General features: G+C 44.2%; 1 protein-coding gene across 3 annotated transcripts in view; it reads right to left on the minus strand.

The window, feature by feature from the left end:
• RNF121 (ring finger protein 121) overlaps positions 1-19843 on the minus strand; it is an 83378-nt gene that overhangs the window by 1784 nt on the left and 61751 nt on the right. For all 3 annotated transcript variants that reach the window (XM_042957558.1, XM_042957559.1, XM_007080910.3), the window contains exons 4-8: positions 18216-18370; positions 15389-15496; positions 11858-11978; positions 2119-2252; positions 1388-1489 (exon numbers count right to left, since the gene is read on the minus strand). In XM_042957558.1, the coding sequence (XP_042813492.1) occupies positions 1388-1489; positions 2119-2252; positions 11858-11978; positions 15389-15496; positions 18216-18370 (620 nt within the window). The remainder of the gene's footprint in view (positions 1-1387; positions 1490-2118; positions 2253-11857; positions 11979-15388; positions 15497-18215; positions 18371-19843) is intronic.

Consider the following 19843-nt stretch of genomic DNA (forward strand, 5'->3'; position numbering starts at 1 on the left):
GTCCACAATGAAGGCTTTCTAGGTCAAGGAAGGGGCTGAGTCTAGGGACCGAGTTGGAAGAGAGCAGGGAACAAGTTAGTCATGGGATAACCCTGGGCAGAGGCTCTAAGGAATCCCCACCCACCACTAAACACCAGGCCCTACTGAGGCCAAGAGGCCCCAGAGATCAGTTCCGTTCCTTTAACTTTATAACTAAATGCTGGGCCAGACATCTAGAGAGGAAGTCTGGGAATCCAGCTCTGGGGAAAGCAGAAAATGAACATCACGACACTGTGAGGGAACCCCTCTAATAGCATTAGAAAGAGCAGCCTGGCCCAATCCCTGGGAACTAAGGGAAGCCCCAAGTCTCAGCTCTACCATGGAGTTACTTAACTGTTCCTGAACTAGACCCTGGAATAACCAAACAAGAAACCTTATGGGGACAGGCCAGAGCCTCCTGTTCAGGGGCTGTGGGAATGTGCTAGGTGGGAATGCAGTGGCCCCTGCCCAGCCCAGCCAGTGACCAGAGGATAGGGAACCCTGGTATGGAAGGAAAGGGAGAGAGGGAGAGAGGGAGGAGAGAGAAGAGAGAGAGGGAGGAGAGAGAGGGAGGAGAGAGAGGGAGGAGAGAGAGGGAGGAGAGAGAGGGAGGAGAGAGAGGGAGGAGAGAGAGGGAGGAGAGAGAGGGAGGAGAGAGCAAGTGAGTGAGCAGCCAGGGTAGGGAGAAGGGAGAAACCTGGGCCCCTGGATCCCAGGGGAAGTGAAGTGGGGGGGAGGGGCAGGGGCAGAGTAGTGACTGGGAAATTTCCAACAGACAGGCAGGGAGGAGGAAGAGGAAGGTGAGGGCAAAGTGGGGAAGGCCAAGAGGGTACAGGACGTAGCTCAGAGGAGCAGTGGTCCCGGGCTGAAAGTGGATGGATGGGAACAAGGAGTCCCTCAGCCATCCTTGCATCTTGCAGGCCCCGCAGAGGCATGGAGACTGTCTCTAGTCTCACATGTCACAGGTAAGGCATTACTTATTAGCTATATAACCTTGAGCAGGTTATTCAACCTCCAAACCATTTCATTTGTAAAATGAGGAGGGTCATCAAGTTGCCAGAGAATCAAATGAGATAATGTGAGCAGAGCACTTTGTTGAAGTGCCAACCACACAGTGAGCAAACAGTAAGTTGGGCTGCTACTGCCATCAATTTACTGTTGGGGGATCTAGAACTATGAAGAGAATCTGAGCTGCTGGTCCTGTCCCATGTTCCACCCCCTACTTTCCTAGACCACGAGCCAAATGGAATTGTGGGTATGTACCAGGCTGGGGGCAGGAGGAAAGGCCACAGAAGGACAAAAATGCAGAGTGCTGGCCAGGACTTTCTTCCCACTGCCCATTCCCAGCAAGAACCCAAACAAAGGATACGGGTTGCTGAACATCCTCTTGAGATCCACCTTCTCTTTGCAGTAAGGACATGTCTGCTTCTTTCCCACAATGCACCAGCCGCGGATGCAGAATTCGTGGAATCTGAGTACCACTGGTCAAGGGAAATGGTAGGCAGCCGGGATGGCACTGGAGCCCCATGCCCATGCACTAGCCCTGGAGAAAGGTTCAAATCCTGGCTTCACCTCTTATTAGCTGTATAACCATGGACACATCCTTTCTCTCTGACCCTGTTTCCTCTCATGTGAAGAGAGGAAAATGATCTCTATCTTACAGCATTGTAGTGGGACAAAATGGAGAGAAGACATGGCACAGAATGGGCGCTGAGTAAGCACATGATAAATACTGGAAGTGTCATTCAGGGAGACTAGATTCTGATACTGAGCGATCCAGCTAGAGGATGCTCCTCTCTGTGACTGAGCCAACCTCAAGACAGCTAGTGCAGCCTCAGGCTCCTTTCTGATCCAGCCAGGCTATAAACACTGTTTATATAGGTGGCCCCCAGCTGTGGAAAAGAGTGAGGGAGGCTGCGATTTCCACTCCTGGGCATCAGTTTCTCTAGCAAAGAACACCACCCAAATGTCTGCCCTTTTGTGACTCTCTCGCACTTCAAGGTTTGGACAATATGCCAGGGTCATGACCACCCCCTCCTCTCCCTGACTAGAATGCCATGTGGCAGGAGAGATGTGGCCCAGGGGCTCCAGACAGGATACACATGATTGCAAGACAGCCTATATGTGTTCTCGATGATGCCCTCTTCACTGACATCCACAAAGATCTGCTGCCCACACACGGCACACACACTGTCCGAGAGGTGTTTGGTAGGCATGCCCGACTCGCTGTAGAACTGGGAGAGAAGAAGAGGAAAAGACAGGAAAGGTGTGAGAATCAGCCCAAGTAGGAAGGTACCACAGAGGACTTAGGTCTTCTGAAGAGGAGGCAAAGTGCCAGGGGGAGGTCCCACAGCTAGAGAACATCTTTTATATGCCAAACTCACCTCATCTTTGCGAGGTGGATGGGGAGAAAGGGACACCAGAGATGGGCTGGGAAGTCAGACCCAGTAGGACCTGAACACTGGTCTAGTCAGCATCAGGGACAAGGAAATCAGAGGTAGGAGAACTCAGGGCTGGCGATCCAGAGCTGTGTCAGGTAAGCCGCTCTGTGGCCAGACTATACTTCCACTAGAGATGGACAACATCTCTTCTCTAAGATTAAAAACAGTCAAATATCTTTGGTGCAATGTTGGTATGGTGATGAGGGCATTCCCAGACACTTGTGGCAGCAGCAAAAGAGGCTTACTCCTTTTGGGCAGCATTCGGACAGCATCTCAAACTGCCATGCCCTTTAGCCCACTGATGTCACTTCAAGTAAGGTAAAGAAGTAAAAATATTAAAAAAGCCTCATGTATACAGATATTCATTTAAGCATTATTTATAATTAAAGAAGCAAAGAGTTTTGCAATTCTGTAAAAAGTTAAATAGAATTACCATATGACACAGCAAGTCCATTCTTACATGTACCCACCCCCCAAAAATGAAAACAAAAACTAAACACACATTTGTAAGCCAATACTCAAGGCAGCATTTTTCACAATATCCAAAAGGTGGAAACCACTCAAGTGTCCATCAAAAGATGAATGGATAAAACCAAATGCGGTATATGCGTACAGTGGAATATGATTCAGTCATAAAAATAATGAAGTTCTGATCCATGCTACAACAGGCATGAACCTTGAAAACATCCTAAGTGAAATGTCAGACACCAAAGGTCAAATATCATGATTCCATTTATATGATAAAATATCTAGAATAGGCAAATTCACAGAGACACAATGTAGGTTAGAGGTAGCCAAGGGCTGGGGGAAGGGAATGGGGCGTTATTGCTTAATGGGCACTGAATTTCTGTTTGGGGTGATGAAAAGTTTTGGAAATAGTGGTGATAGTTGCACAACACTGTGAATGTAATTAATGCACTGAACTGTACACTTCAAAATAGCTAAAATAGTGAAGTTTTAAGTTACATATACTTTACCACCATAAAAAATACCATAAAATAATAAAAACAAGCAAAGAAATGGAAATAACCATGCATGACTCAGAATAGGAGAATGCCTAAATAAATTTGGTACACACTCAAGGGACTGAACAGGCAGCGAGTCAACTGAAGCCTGAGGTGTAACAGTAAGTGTCAAAAATTGATGGCACAGTATGGTTGGTACCATATGTAAAGACAAGCCCAAATGTATACAAAGAGAAAAGATCAGAAGGAAATATGTCACAATGCTCACACCAGTGATGGTTTGGTAGTAGCATCATAGGTGGTATTTTTCTTTCTTTTTTTTTTATTCTTTTTAATGTTTATTTTTGAGAAAGAGAAAAAGGGTGAGTGGGGGAGGGGCAGAGAGCGAGAGGGAGATACAGAATCCAAAGCAGGCTCCAGGCTCTGAGCTGTCAGCACAGAGCCTGACGTGGGACTCAAATTCACGAACTGTGAGATCATGACCTGAGCCAAAGTCGGATGCTTACCCAATTGAGCCACTCAAGCGCCCCTCCATAGGTGGTATTTTTCTTTTGTCTACTTTTCTGTACTCAAATTTTCCTTAATGAACATACATTACTTTTAGATTAAAGATTATTTATTACCATGGTGAATTACAATAACCAATTCCATGCTCCAAAAACAAACTTCAAATTTTGTATACTTTCCATGTGGTTTATTCCTTCTTTCTTTTCTTTTTTTTTTTTTAAGGTTTATTTTTAAGACAGAGAGACAGGGAGCACAAGTGGGGGAGGGGCAGAGAGAAGAGGGAGCATCCACAGCAGGCTCCATGCTGACAAGCAGAGAGCCCAATGAGGGGCTCGAACTCAGGAACCCTGAGATCATGAAGTTGGATGCTCAACTGATTGAACCACCCAGGTGCCCCTATTCTTAAATAGCTAAATAGCATTTCCCCCTGACCCCAAAGAGAAAAGACTTGAAATTTATTTTTTGGCATTTTCTAAGATGTATTGTTTTTTTCCTTTCCTTTGCCTTAAAAATTGTGGTAAAAACCACATAATATAGAATATACATCTTAACTACTTCTAAATGTAAGTTGATCAGTGTTCAGTCTATTCACACTGTGCAACTAATCTCCAGAACTTTTAAACATTTTGCTAGACTCTATAATGGACTGTGAAAAAGACTTTGGAGTTTGTTATTACAATTCATCTGGACCTGTAAGATAGTTTACTATACCTAGCCATTTGTATGTCCTTAAACTTGAGTTTGCTCTCTCTTTTCTTCTGTTTGCAAACAAATGTCTTCTGAAAAAGCAAAGCCCTGAGGCTGGGTGAGAGAGGAGACGGCACCCAGGTGCTGGGACAGGGAGTATGAGAGGGTGACACCAGGTGCCTGCCAGAACTTCTGCTCGACATGGAAGGTTCCCTTGCTCCAAGCTGTCCTCCTTAAGAACAGCCTCTGTCAGCCATCAGAACTGCTATCCCAACCCAAGACTCCTCCAGGATAGAAGGCAGAGACAACACACTGCCCCCAAGAGTCCATGAATATAGAGCTTCCTGCCTTCACTCCCACCTCCCTCCCTTGTAAAACTCTCTGAAGTAGCTCAAGGTGAGTGCGCTTATTATCACAGAATACTAGAGCTGCCCTAACACTGGGGAAACCAAAGCCCAGAAGAGGAAATAAACAAGAGGGTACTAGAACCCAGACCCTTTGACTCCTACCCAAGTTCCCATCCAAGTAACATCTGCAGAATGATCACCTACTTAACTTGCCAAAGGCCAGTTATCCAAATGATTACAATTTGTTTATCCAGAGTACAAAAGGCAGTGGAAAAGGATAAGCTACAGTCAGAACGCAGGGTCAAACCTGTGGGAGTCTTATGAACTGTGCAACTCTCAAAAGCTGGAATCTCATAATGTTAGTGTTGGGGGGGCACCTCTGAGAAACACTTCCCCAAAGCTTGACAGGCTGATGGCTCTGAAATGTGTTCTGGCTTAGAATTTCTAGGCACATCAACTAAACAGAGAGGGGAGACCAAGAGGTCTGGGTTCAGCTTGGCACTGAGTCCTTGTACAATCACGTGGCATAGGAATATGGCCACTCACTCTGGCCCACAACATTGGCAATAAGAGAACTAAGAATGCTACAACTCAGGAGATGGTTTAGAGCTCTGAGGAAGAGCTTAACCTCAAATCACCCCAGAGTTCTGCCCCCAGAGCACCGGGGCCAAGGGTGCAAGATCAGGGTGCCTAGGTGGCTCAGTCGGTTAAGCATCCGACTTACTCTTGGTTTTAGCTAAGGTCGTGATCTCACAGTTTTGTGGGTTCGAGCCCACATTAGACTCTGTGCTGGCAGCGCGGAGCCTGCTTGGGATTCTCTTTCCCTCTCTGTCTGCTCCTTCTCTGCTTGCGCTGTCTCTGTCTCAATCTCAAAAAAAAAAAAAAAGAAAAAAAAGGATGAAGGATCAAAGAGAACTTGGATGAGGTGAAGACAGAAAGAAGGAAGGTCACAAAAGTATCTGTCTTAGGCCCCTCATTTCTGGAGTTCTTCCCACAAGGCTAATGTGGAAACAGGCAGGCAGAGTCAAATACTACAGTGTCTCAACAAAGCCCTCAGGTAAGCTGTCAAACCAGGAAGGCCCAACACCCCCATGGCTCACAGAGACCACACAGGAGACTGTATCAGGAGGCACTGAAGTGGGGTTGGGTAAAATACAGAAAGGCAGATTTCAGTTTAACCTTAAGAGCCTGATCCCTTGCTAGAATAGACTCAGGGGGACCAATGGTTTATTAGGATTAGACAGACCTAAGTACAGTCTTCTGTCACTTACTACCTTGATGAACTTGAGCAAGCCTTCCAAACCCTTCCCTCTTCCATCAAAATATATTGGGTACCTACTGAAGTACCAGCCACTGGACCATTATATCCTGGGGATATAATGCTAGAAGAGCATAAACCTGACCTCTAACCTCATGGAACCTACAGCTACAAGAGAATGACATTAAAAAAATAAATACTGGGGCGACTGGTTGGTTCAGTCAGTTAAGTGTCAGACTTGATTTCAGCTCAAGTCATGGCCTCAAGATTTATGGGTTCAAGCCTTGCATCAGGCTTCACACTGACAGGGCAGAGCCTGCTTTAGATTCTTTCTCTCCCTGTTTCTCTGCCTCACCCCGCTTGCTATCTCTCTCAAAATAAACAAACTTAAAAAAAATTTTAAATACTTATAGAAAATAAGAACTACTAAGTAGGCTAAAATAAGAATTAAAAAGGCAGTACAGGGGTAAGAAAGAGGTTCCTAACTAGGCCTAGGTCACGTGAGGAGGTTTCTTTGAGAGAGTGACAAGAAGTTTCTTGAGGCTGAGAGATAATGGGTGGTGGGCATTAGGAGAGGAAGAAAGGCAGAAGAGGGAAGAGGCCTTGAGGTGGAAAGGAGCCCGGTGCACTTGAGAAACTAAAACGAACCCAGTGTGGCTAGAGTTGTGAGAAAGAGGAAAACCGTGACACCTTCTCAGCCACATGAAGAATTCTGGACTTGAAATGGAAAGTCATCTAAGGCATTTGATCAGACGTGAATTTTTAAGATTACTCGGTTCCTGCGTGGAAAATGGAGTGGAGAGGAGGCCAACATGAATTCAGAGGCCAGCTAAGGGACAATTCTTTAAAAGCAAGAGATGCTGGAGACCTGTGCTAAGGGGACGTCTGGGCTAATTTGACGGCAGTAAAAACTGAGAGTGGACAGACTGGTGATGACAAATAGATAGCAGAAGACTAAAGATATGGTACTGAAAAAAGTGCTGGGTTAGAGGTCCAGAAAGTTAGAGAAAAAGAAAAGGGGAATGCCTAGGTGAAGTGCATTGAAGATGCCTTAGGTATGAGCTCAGGGAATAGTGACATTCCAGGGAGGACAAGCTACAGAAGACAGCGAAGGAAAAGCAGGATAGAGGGGGTGCCTGGGTGGCTCAGTCGGTTAAGCGTCCGACTTCGGCTCAGGTCACGATCTCGCGGTCCGCGGGTTCGAGCCCCGCGTCGGGCTCTGGGCTGATGGCTCAGAGCCTGGAGCCTGCTTCCGATTCTATGTTTCCCTCTCTCTCTGCCCCTCCCCCGTTCATGCTGTGTCTCTCTCTGTCTGAAAAATAAATAAACGTTAAAAAAAAAAAAAAAAAAAAAAAAAAAAAAAAAGCAGGATAGAGATGCATCACAAAAGCCAAGGAGAAAAGACCCTTTTAAGAAGTATAGGGTGGCTGAGTCAACTGTGCTGATGGCTGCTGAGGTCAGAATTAGTGACACAGTCACTGGTGACCTGAATAAAAAGGTCATTTCAGAGGAAGGGTTTAAGCTGAGGTCAGATTAGAATGAACTAAGGAGTATGTGGAAAGCAATCAAAAGGAGACAGGAACTCATCTCTAAGTTTAGCTGTGAAGGACAGGAAATAGGTCAGTTGTTAGAGGAGAAAGTAGGTCAAAGAAAGGATGTTTTTTGAAAAAGAATGCTTCAAAAGTTAATGGGAAGAGCCTAGCAGAGAAGGCGAAGTTGAAGTCATGGGTGAGAAAGGAAGTTGATAGCACAATGGGTCCCTGAGAAGGGAAGAGGGTATGGAATCCACAGTGTAGGCATGGCTGGCTTGTGATGGGAGAAAGGACATTTTCTCCACTGTAACTAGAGGGAAGGAGGAAAGATGGGTGCAAATCTGTGAGTAGAAAACCCAACACAGGCGCTTGTGCACAGCAGGGGCTCTTGAAACAAAGAGGAGTTGCATGCCACACCAGTGAAGAATGTATACACCATGAAAGCCCTGTGAGCTCACCCAGTCTGACTGCTTCTCGACAGGTGAGGAGACTGATGCCCAAGGAGGAGGGCCTCACCTGAAGTCAGAGAGAGCTGGTGGCAAAGCTGAGCTGGTGTCTGGTCAGTTGAAACTTGGTGAAACACTGAATAAAATATCCATTTCTCAGGGTTATAGAAGAGATTCCATGTGACAGAATGGTCTGAGAGGACTTCAGACAATAGATGTTATCCAAGAGACAAGTGGCATATGCTCATGATTTAGGATTGGTCTGTTCTGTGTCTTGATCTGTGTGTTGGGTAATGAAGATACAAAGACAAATTCTACAGGGTCTCTCTGCTCCAGGTGATCACATATACAAAACAGGTAGCTTTCTAGCAAGCACTAGTGTATGCTAGGTACACTGGACAAATGACAGCTACCATCATCATCCTCTACTACGTGCCATGGGCCAAGGTACTCTGCAAAATGCTGTGCATTAACCTGTTTGTTCCTTACAATTCTTTATGTCTGGTAATATTATTACATCTGAGGAAACAAGGTCGGAGAGGTAAAGTAACCTGCTCAAGAATACATAGCTAATTAAAAGTGGATTAGAATTTGAAATAAGGTCTGACTCTAACCCCCTAGCTCTTTCCACTACTTCAGACAGATGAATGGACAGCCAGTCCTGTCCTAATGTTGTCTGGGGCACAGAAACTTGTTGAGAAGAAAGCATGAGGCAGGACTCATGGCCTAATGGAGCAGAAATAATGTGCCACTACCCTGCCTGCCCAACAGTTCTCTCTTTTGAGCCCCAGAAAAACAGGCTTGCCTATTTCACAATCCTCTGTCCCCCTACCCCCACCCAACATGACTTTTGGGTATGAATGGAAACTATATGACTGATTATCACAAGCTCATGACCTCACAGTGACCAGCTGGGGAAAAAAACAAAACAAAAAAACACCATCCAAGGTTCCCTTGACACAAGAGTTACTTTAGTTCATACTACAATTACTCCATGTGAGGCAAAACAGCTATTCTGCACTAAACAAGAGTAGTGCAGAATAGTAAAAAGGAATTGAGAATGCATGTTAATACAATTGTAAACCTTATGGTTTCATTTCTAGCATGCCTTAAGTTAATTAATCACAGATCTTTGTAGGTCAAACCACTCTCAAGGGGGACCAAAAGATGAGTCAGCATAGTTCCGGACCTGGTAGATGGAACAGCTTCAAAATCAACTATGACTCTCTGGGATTAGAGCTGTGATCACAAAATGTACAAAAGACTATGAAAACAACTGGGACTGAGATGTGGCATAGGCACACAATGGAATTTTATTATCTCAGCGGCTACACACACACGTTTATTTAGTCTTTTAAAAATTGAGGTACACAATGGAATATTATTCAGCCTGAAAAGGGGAGAAAATTCTGACACACATGCAACAACATGGATGAGCCTTGAAGACATTATGCTAAGTGAAGTAAGCCATCACAAAGGACAAATATTGCATGGGTCCATTTACATGAGGTACACCTAGAGTGGTCAAATTTATAGAAGCAGAAAGTAAAATGGTTGTTGCCAGGGCTTGTGGGGAAGATGGACTGTGGAGTTATTATTTAAGGGGTTCAGAGCTTCAATTTTGCAAAATGAAGAGTTCTATGGATGGATATGGTAATGGCTGCAAAACAATGTAAATGTAGTTACTGCCACCGCAGACTTAGCAATGGCTAAGATGGTAAATTTTATGTGTACTTTACCACAATTTAAAAAAATGACTAGGTCTGCTACTTGGAAGTGAGCAGTGGTGGTGCTAGTAAAGGTTGCAGTTGGTCATACCTGGCACACTATAAATGGTTGACAAATAACTGTTTCTTGAATAAATGAAAGAATGAGTTGGCTAACAAATTCGTGGAAGGCTGGAATTTCCTAGCTTTCTTAAACTGCCTTCCCCAAACCATTCATCAGGTTCTGGCTTCAAGGCCAGGGATATTCTTGAAATTCAGGTTGCTGTGGCTCAGGGGCCCACGTGTTCCTAAGCAGACCACAGCCCATTTGACTAAAGACTGGAGCAGATATAGGAAAATCCTGGAATTCTCAGGGTGAAAAGAACTGTAAAGGTAGTGCAGTCTATCCCTTTATCCCAAGTTGGAGTTAGAGTCCCTTCTCCCATAGAGTCTCATCTGTTGGCATCCTGAGCCCTAGCAATTAACTTGCCACTAAGTCTCCGCAACATTTGCTGTGGGGAAACTATGAATGAATGAACTCCTGGTGACTCACCCAGTACTGCCACAAGCCATGTTAGTCTTCCTATGACCCACTCCCTGCCCCCAGAGATGGGGGCCTGGGGAAACAGCAAACTGTTATTATTGTTGAGGTCAGCAAGGTCACATTCTGTTGGACAAGAGCTAGGCAGAGTAGCTCCCCTGAAAGGGATAGGCATTCTCAGTGTCAATTACCTAGGGAAGATGTGGATCGTCATAGAAGAAACCAGGATGCAGATGGCTGGCCTGAGGTATGGGCATATTTTTTGTCAGACATGGGCTCTGGGTCTAGACACTTGGAGGATAGTTGTCTAGATGTGGATTCTAGGTGGTGGGTGCTAAGATGGCACCTGATACACAGAGATAGGCTGAGAGTTGGATGGGGCAGGGTCTGAAAGTCTGGGAAAGGAGATACCCTGCTTCGTCAGACTAACCTCATTCAAACTCATATCTATTTTCCTGCTATCAACCCCAACCTTTTAATAAAGTTCAATGTCACTGTTTGATCCTTATGTTCTTGTGCTATTAAGAGGTATTGAAAGACATGTGGGTTTAAGAGGGGTCAAGAGCTGGTGCTTGAGGCACTCCCCACCCTAGTGAGAAATTCTCCCACTAGGTCTCTTGGTGAAGCTGCCACTCACATCACTTCCCACTTCATCTAGTTAACTCCTATGCATCAGCTCAATAATCCCTTCTTCAGGGAGGTCATCTCAGAGTCCCGAGACTAGGTCAAATGTCACTACTGCATTTGTTCACACCATTATGAACCTTTCCTTCATAGTATTTATTGAGGTTATAATTTTATATTTATTTGTGTATTTATTACTTTAATACCCATCTCTGTCACTAGGGCGTAAACTCCTTTTGGACGAGGACCACGTACACCTTTGTAATTCCAGCATAAGTCCAGTGCCCTGGCACGTAGGAACCATTAAATAAATATCTATTAAATGAATGTTAACTTCCTGAATGGTAAAGTGGTTCTTTCCTACAATGGCTCTAAAGTTAAAAATTCCACGGTACAACTGAGATCTGGCTTTCCAAATTTTAAGGAAGGAATCTCCATACCATACTACTTATATCTTGAAAGATATTTTTTTTATGGTTTATCTCTTCCATCAAACAAGCGATGCTATCCTGAACTGTCTGGAGATGTCAGGAGGCAGTTAAAAGCCCGTGTGGGGACACCTGGTTGGCTCAGTCGGTTAAGATCTGACTCTTGATTTCAGCTCAGGTCATGATCTCATGGTTTGTGAGATGGAGCCCCATATCAGGGTCTGCAAGAACAGTGCAGGGCCTGCTTGGGATTCTCTCTCCCTCTCTCTCTGCCCCTCCTCAACTTGTGTGTGTGTGTGTGTGTGTGTGTACATGTTCTCTCTAAAAAAAGAAAAAACAAAGCCCATGTGAACTTACCCCTATGGTAGACGCCATATAGTCTGCACACATTTCTGCAAAGTCTCGCTCAAGAACTCCATAGTAGAGGCCATAGAAGAGGAGAGAAATGCCAAAGTCCATAGCATCTTCTGGTTTGATCCTGTAAGGGAAGCAGCATGGCCTGTAAGGCCTACCCTAAGATGCAACTGCTTTGGATTACTACTGTGGGACACATAAGGCAGCAACTAAAGTGGTAGGCTTTAAGGGCTAAAGCAAGCGTTGGCACACTAAGAACAAATCCAGCCTGCTACCTGTTTTTATATGGCTTGTTGGCACCATCTGAACAGGCTAGCACTGTGAGCTACAAAGACCAAGCCAAGGTATTCCCTAGTGCCCCTCTTCCCCACTCTGTTCCCAGTGCCTGTCTCCTCCAACTGGCAACCATGCCTTACAGCTGCCTAGGGCCCACTCTGGTTGGCACCTACATGTTGGGAACTCCACTGCTGGCAATCACTGGACACCAACCAGTGGAATTTCAGTCAGGAAGTTGGCAACTCACCAAATTGCCTCACCTCCAGCCAGCTGCCTAAGTTGAAATGACTGAGCAAGGGCACACCAGGACCTGGGTTGTCACTGGAACAGAGAGTGAAAATGATCCCAGTGGTCACACACCCCCTTGTAAGGCCCCTCCTTCTGAGAATGTCTCGTCTGATGGCAAGTGGGCACAAAGCATGCCCACCATCTGAGACAGCCCAACCCTCAAACAAGGTAGGGCAAGGGAAGAGTTTCCCCTCTTGTTATACTACATATTATCCTAGACTTTGCCTTTTGTCCATAAAGTCTAAAATCTGATTTGGCCCTTTACAGAAAAAGCTTGCCATCCACAGCTTTAGAAATAAAGATAAAGTCAGTCAATTAGTAAATACATACATACCAGTTACCATAAAATTTTAGGTTGTATCTATACATATTCTGTATCATGTCATCAAAGTTAAATTTTGGTCCAAGTCTACTTCCTAAGAAGGACAAAGATCTTATCTGTATATTAGGAGGCTTGTTTTAATAATTCCAAGGACTAATAATTTGCAACCTTCAGTCTTTAAATGTTTATTATAGAAAACAACCTTTTTAAAAATATTTGTACCAGGAACTGTATGTGTTCACTTAAAGTCGTAAATTATATTTATCTTAAAAAGTTGAGTTTACTCATGAATCATGTAATATTTAACCTAGTAACTAGACATCATGATCTTATACCAATTAACTCGATTAGTAGCATAAAAATGGTCAAGCCCCTCAATTCTGTTTTCTTCCTGGTATAGTTTATGCAAATAAAAAAGAACTGTAATTAAAAGAACAGCCGGGGCGCCTGGGTGGCTCAGAAGGTTAAGCGTCCGACGTAGGCTCAGGTCATGATCTCACAGCCCGTGGGTTGGAGCCCCGCATCGGGCTCTGTGCTGTCAGTTCAGAGCCTAGAGCCTCCTTCAGATTCTGTGTCTCCCTCTCTCTCTGCCCCTCCCCCACTCACTCTCTGTCTCTCAAAAAAATGAATAAACATTAAAAAAAAATTTTTTTAAACAGCCATCTTGGGGAGCCTGGGTGGCTCAGTCAGTTAAGCATCCGACTTTGGCCTCAGGTCATGATCTCGTGGTTTGTGAGTTCGAGCCCCACATCAGGCTCTGTGCTCACAGCTCAGACCCTGGAGCCTGCTTCAGGCAGAGCCCTCTCTCTCTGCCCTTCTACCCGCTCACACATGCTCTCTAAAATAAACAAACATTTAAAAAAATTTTTTTAAGAATAGCCATCTTTAGTACAATGCAGAATCTTGATTTTTGTTTTTTTAACCACACAGGTTAGGAAGATATCTGGAAATATCTTGGTTTTCTTTGACAGGACATGTTAGACTCTATTCCAATGAGTTCCTATAAATCCTTGTGGAGCCTGTTATTGCTTGCAGCCTGTACTACCCCTGGAAGAAAGAATTCCACAGTATCCTCTCACTGTATAAAGTAGGGCTTACTCCTTTCAGTTTCAAAAAGGCTCCTGGAGCACCTGGATGGCTCAGTCGGTTAGGCGTCTGACACTGGATTTTGGCTCTGGTTGTGATTTCACAGTGCGTGGGTTTGAGCCCTGCTTGGGATCCTCTCTCTTTCTCCTTCTCTCTGCTCTCTGCCCCTCTCCAGCTCTCTAAGTAGATAAATAAACTTAAAAAAAAAAAAAAAAAAAAAAAAGGCTCCTGCCTACAGTGTGCCAGATTTGGGAGAGTCCAGTGGTGCTGACTTTAAATCTGAATCCTAAATCTGTAACTTCAAGTGCACTGTCCTAGGCTTAGGATTCCTCATGATCCACAGCCCACAGTCCCATCACCTCAGCCATGAGACCACATTTCCACTCTCTTCTGCCCTTACTTACTGTACCCTACAGTCTCAGAGTCCAGGATTTCTTGGCTTCTGCCTCAACTGGGAGTGAGGGGGCTTGTATGCTGACACGAATCTTTTTGAAATCTTATGACAATATGGAGTAACAGCCAGAATTTGACTCCTGGTAATATATCCTTAGGAAGCAACAAAACAATGTTATCCGAAACTGGAAAACACCCTAAGTGCCCAACAATGGAGCGGGGGTTAAATGCCCACAGGTTAACTTTCTAAAAAAGTGTGCCCTTAGAAATCTGATAAAAGTGGAATGTCAGCTACGTTACAAGGCAGCAATTTTATTAGTATACTGCATCTAAACTGGGAGACTCTTAAAACTGGCGAGGGAAAGCTTTTGAGGTAGGGTGTTTCCCACAGCCATCTGGGTGGTCTCATTCCCTCACATCCCAGCCCTGGAACTACTGTAAGGACTGTTATGGACACCACTCTGCTGTTTCCCGCCCTGTATACTTCTGGGCGAACCTACTGCCAGGTGTTGCCAACTGTGTCACATGAGTTTGTCTAGGGGTTGACAAAAAACGTTTTGTGTAAAGGACTAGATAGTATTTAAGGTTTGTGACCTAAATAGTATTTGCCACAAATATTAAACTCTGCTGCTATAGTTTTATTACAAAAACAGCCATAGACAATGCATAAACAAATGAGTATCGCTGTGTTACAATAAAAACTTTCTTTACCTTAGAAAAAAACAGGAGGTAGACCAATTTGGCCCACAGGACAGTTTGCCAACTCCTAGTCTCCCTGAACATAAGACCACTCAGGTAGAGTGGATGCTGCGATAGTACAAACATGGACAAGGAAAATGGCTCTGTTACAGTGATGAATGGAGTAATGGTAACTGGCTATAATCATTATTATGCTTACTTTTTTTTAATACTTTTTCATTACAATATAGATTCTTGGAAAATATCACCAATGATTTGGGACTCTAACTCTGTATGTCCAGACACTCCTTTCTCTTGGCCAGTGCAAATCAGGGAGGGCTCACCCTCCCCTATTCCCCAAAGCCCAAGTGTCCTATCCTGGGTGCCATGTCCCCCTTGTTAATATCTAGGACTTGCTCCAGGAAGAAAGGTACATCATACCGGCCCCTCCTCCCCAAACACAAGCAAAAACAAAAGCAAAGGATACTTACTTGAATAATAAATTGAGACCAAAGAGGGTAAACATGACAGCCATGTAGCCAACAATGCCTGTGGCATAGCTGATTTTATAGATCAACAGGAACCACTTATAAACCAACCTGGAGAAAGGAAAGAATATTAGCACAGCTGACACAGAAACTCTGGCCTAGGGGCCTCTGGATTACCAGAACCTCTTATTCACACATCAATGGAGAGAGCAGGTTCTTTGGTTAGGACTTACTGAGCAACTTGTTACTGTAATGGAGCTGGTCACTCCCTTAACGGTAGAAACACCTCCACATACCGGGAGCTAGTGCTATTTTCCTGGTCCCAGACCAAGCAAAGAAAAGAGAGCCTTAAAAGGAGGTTTTGGCCTCAAACAAAGAGCACAGCTGACCTCAGACAGCTATGTCATCTCAAATTCAGATTAGTTGGATAAGGAAGTGAAAAATACTAACTACAGCTATGCTCAGAAGGGAATAGGTGGGGAAGGCTAGTTGTTCTCGTCAGAAAAGAGAATTCAAGGGAAGATGAATAAGAGGTAGAATCAGCTATAGGCTTTTCCAGTTGGGCATGGTTAACCTGAATACTGCTTTGCTCCTTTCCAGAGGCCAATAAGGAAATGGTGTCTAATGGATTTGCTTCTGAAATGATTTTCTGGAGAAGAAGGGATAAGGAAGGAGGCACTCAAAGAATACCTTTGAATTGGATGTGTGTGGTGGTGGTGGTGGGGGGGGGGGGGTGGAGTGGGGCTGTACAATGCTAGTGAAGGAGGAGGAGCAGTGCTCTCTAGAACCCTATAAAAAGGAGTGTGAAATCTGGTTGGCTGACCCCAGCCAGGTTCAGAGAGGAAAGATGGTTCCCTGAATGTAGCAGGGCCTTTTTAAATGCTATGGAGGCAGGTCCCTGATATCAGGAGCAACTACTCTATCTGTGGTGGGAGCAAAGGAACAATTTGCTTGAATAAACAACTCAAGCTTGCCTGGCTACTGAGGCCAAGTTACTGTCAACGGTGCTCCGCCTCAGGGAAGAAACTCAAGGTCCCTGCCTATGCCTCCCTGCTACAGCTAAGCAAGTGGTGATCAGTTCTCAAGAAAGGGAAAGGTCCCAAACATTTTGCACAAAGCAAAACCCACACAAAGCTCCAATACCCAGGGTTTGCACTGATCAGATGGGAGTGAGATAGTGGAAAGGATGTGGAATTTTAGGTGGAATCTGGATTAAGTAAGTATTATTAGCTGGGTAATTCCAAGTAAGTCAAATCACCACTCTAAGACAAGTTTATTTTTTGTATTACAGGGGAAAACCATGATGCCTTCCTCAATGGATTGTACAGAACCCATTTCCTGGTGTATATAATACACGCTCAATAACTGCTACATGAATAAACGTGAATGTTTATGAAAGTGCTCTGAAATTATAAAGCACTATCAAATGTTAGTTATCGTGATAAAAAACTTCCCATGTTATAGACACATTTTCAGTCATTTTATCTACAAGTTGATACTGTTTGTTACTTAGTGATTCTTAAAGTGCTTTTTCACACTTTGTCTTCATATCACCCTATATGAGGTAGCAATTATCATCACATTTGTAAGGATAAAAAATTCAAGGCTCAGAAAGGTGAAGCCAAACAAGTCATATAATTAACAATTGGCAGGGCTGGGGTTTCCCATCCACATCCATCTGGCTCCAGAGCCTGTATCTTTTCTAACAGTCCTTAATGTAAACTACCATAGCCAGGGAGGAGCTTCTCAATCACCAACTTCACCTTGAAGATCAATTTTACCATACAAAATGATACTCAGAAGGCCAAAGGAAGACCTATATAGTAAAGCAGAACATAAAATGCATGGGGAAAAGAGCAACTTGCAATTTGGAAGACTTTGGTTCAGGTAGTTACAACTTGGAGGCTGGCTATTTCCTCTGCTAGGCTTTCCTGGATCCGTACACACATCTCTCACAGCACTTACCAACTGCACTGAAACAGCTGCTTTCTTGTCCATCTCCTCCATTAAACCGAGCATTCCTTGAGGGCAGGGACCATGTCTTATCCAGTTCTGTATCCCCAGCGCTCAGCACAGGGCCTGACACATAGCAGGTGCTTGTTGAATGAATGAATGAATGAGAAAATCTCTCTCTCTGTCAAGTACAGATATTAAATGACCTCACAAGCTGGTTGGGAGGATCAAACTAGAAACGCATTTGGATAAAATGCAAAGAATAATACAGGCAGGGGCTGCTTTGTGACCCAAGAAGGAAGTATTATTTGTTGAAAAATTGCACATTTGCTGAGATTCATTCATTCAACAAAAATTTACAGAGTAGGCTCCTATGTGCCAGGCCCTGCGGTAGGGCCTGGATATACAGTGACAACCAAAATACATGTGGTTCCTGATCTCACAATTATAGTTTAGTGGGGGAGATAGACACTCAATATTTTGTGATAAGTTCTATGTTGGAAAACTACAGGGCCTATAAAAGAATACAACAGAAAATCTAATTTAGAGATTAGAGAAGGGTTCACACACACACAAAAAAAACATTTAAAATGAGACAATGATCACCAGAATTTGCTTACTTATTTTGGTTGCTTTTAATATAAATAAACCTTGATATAAACTCTAAGGTAAGCTACAGGGAAATATTTTATGATTTTTAATCTGTGAAGGGGGGATAGTTCTCCCAATCAGCTTGTTTTGGTGGAACCCCATAGCAAGTAATCTTGGCAAATAAAAGTTACAATTTTTTCAGTCTAAACCCATTCCAACCCCAATGCATTCCAACCCATTAGCTTCAGGAAACCTAGCTCCTCTTCCCCACTACCTAATCTCTCACCTTGGGGTTGTCTGTACTAGAGGTTTTCGGGTGGCTCGGAAGGTGACAAAAGCTGTGACAGCAGAGAACAAGATCCAGATCACTAGGAACCTCCACCAGTGCAGCTTCACTGTGAAATAGAGGGGAACAACCCACATCTGAAAGAGGGTCACCATCTGAAACACAAACACAAGCACTTCAGCTCTAGCCAGCTCCCTCTGTAGCTCTATCCACGAGTCCATTTCAGCCTGATCCTCTCCTAGATTTCCAAATTTGGACAGAGGCACCTCTTAGTGATTCAACTTAGAAACCTAGGACCATGCCTGACACCTCCCTTTCATCCCTCACCTAACTGTTGTATAAATTCTTTCCTTTCCGGGTGAGCCCTTGCCAGCCCTTGCCTGCCTCACTGCAATGACCTCTTTGTTCAATCTCCCTGCATTCAGTGTCTCCCTCTCCAATCTACCGTTTCCAGGAGTCTGGAATGGTAATTCTAACATACAGTCTTTCTTTTCTTTTCTTCTCTTTCCTTTTCTTTCTCTCTCTTCTTCCTCCCTCCTTCCCTCCCTTTCTTTCTTTCTTTTTCTCTCCCTCCCACTCTCTCTTTCTAAGTACGCTTCACACCCAGTGCATGGCCCAACGTGGGGCCTGAACTCACGACTCTGAGATCAAGACCTGAGCTGAGATCAAGAGTCAGACTCTTAAGTGACTGAGCCACCCAAGTGTCTCTCTAATATATAGTCTTGAACATGTCATTCCCTTGCTTACAACCCTCTAATGGTCCCCTACATACAGGGTAACACCCAACATCCTTAGGCAGTCAAATCCCCACTACCCTACTATTGTGGATTTAACAAAGGCATAATCAGGAATAAGTCTAGGCATCAGTGTAAAAGAAATGAAAAAATATTGCCTTGCTTTGTAACTCTTAGGCTTAAAGCTATAAGGGTGTAAAGCTACTCATCTCACATCATGAACGAAAGAGAGAAAGGAAAAAGGAAAGAAAAGGAAGAAGGAAGAAACAGAGAGAGGGAGCAATTTAGGGACAGGGTTAGGCCCTTTAAACCAGATGGTCCAGAAGAACCCCAAAAGACCTAGATTCTAGTTCTGTCTGCCTCCAACTCACTGGGTCACCCAGGAAGGTTCTTCCTCCTTGAGGGAAAGGCTTGACTTGATTTTTCAAACCCCTTCAAGTTCTAACATGCTAAGGTTCTTCTGTTAAGCAGCCTTGTATTTCAGATTTCCTGGGAGAGCGAAGGCAGCGTTCAGTAAGTACATCAAGAATTGAGGGCGCCTGGGTGGCTCAGTCAGTTAAGCGGCCGACTTCGGCTCAGGTCATGATCTCGCGGTCTGTGAGTTCGAGCCCCGCATCGGGCTCTGTGCTGACAGCTCAGAGCCTGGAGTCTGCTTCAGATTCTGTGTCTCCCTCTCTCTGACCCTCCCCTGTTCATGCTCTGTCTCTCTCTGTCTCAAAAATAAATAAACGTTAAAAAAAAAAAAAAAAGAATTTAGTTTGCATTTAATGGAAAGAGAAATGCAGAAATAAACATGACCCTTAGTCCCTGTTCTCAAGGAGCTAATAGTCTAGCAGCAAGAGAAAAATATAAATCAAACCTTTGATTAATGATTCTATTAATCTTTAGATGCTT

This window comes from Panthera tigris, chromosome D1 (assembly GCF_018350195.1).
Source record: "Panthera tigris isolate Pti1 chromosome D1, P.tigris_Pti1_mat1.1, whole genome shotgun sequence".
Lineage (NCBI taxonomy): Eukaryota > Metazoa > Chordata > Mammalia > Carnivora > Felidae > Panthera > Panthera tigris.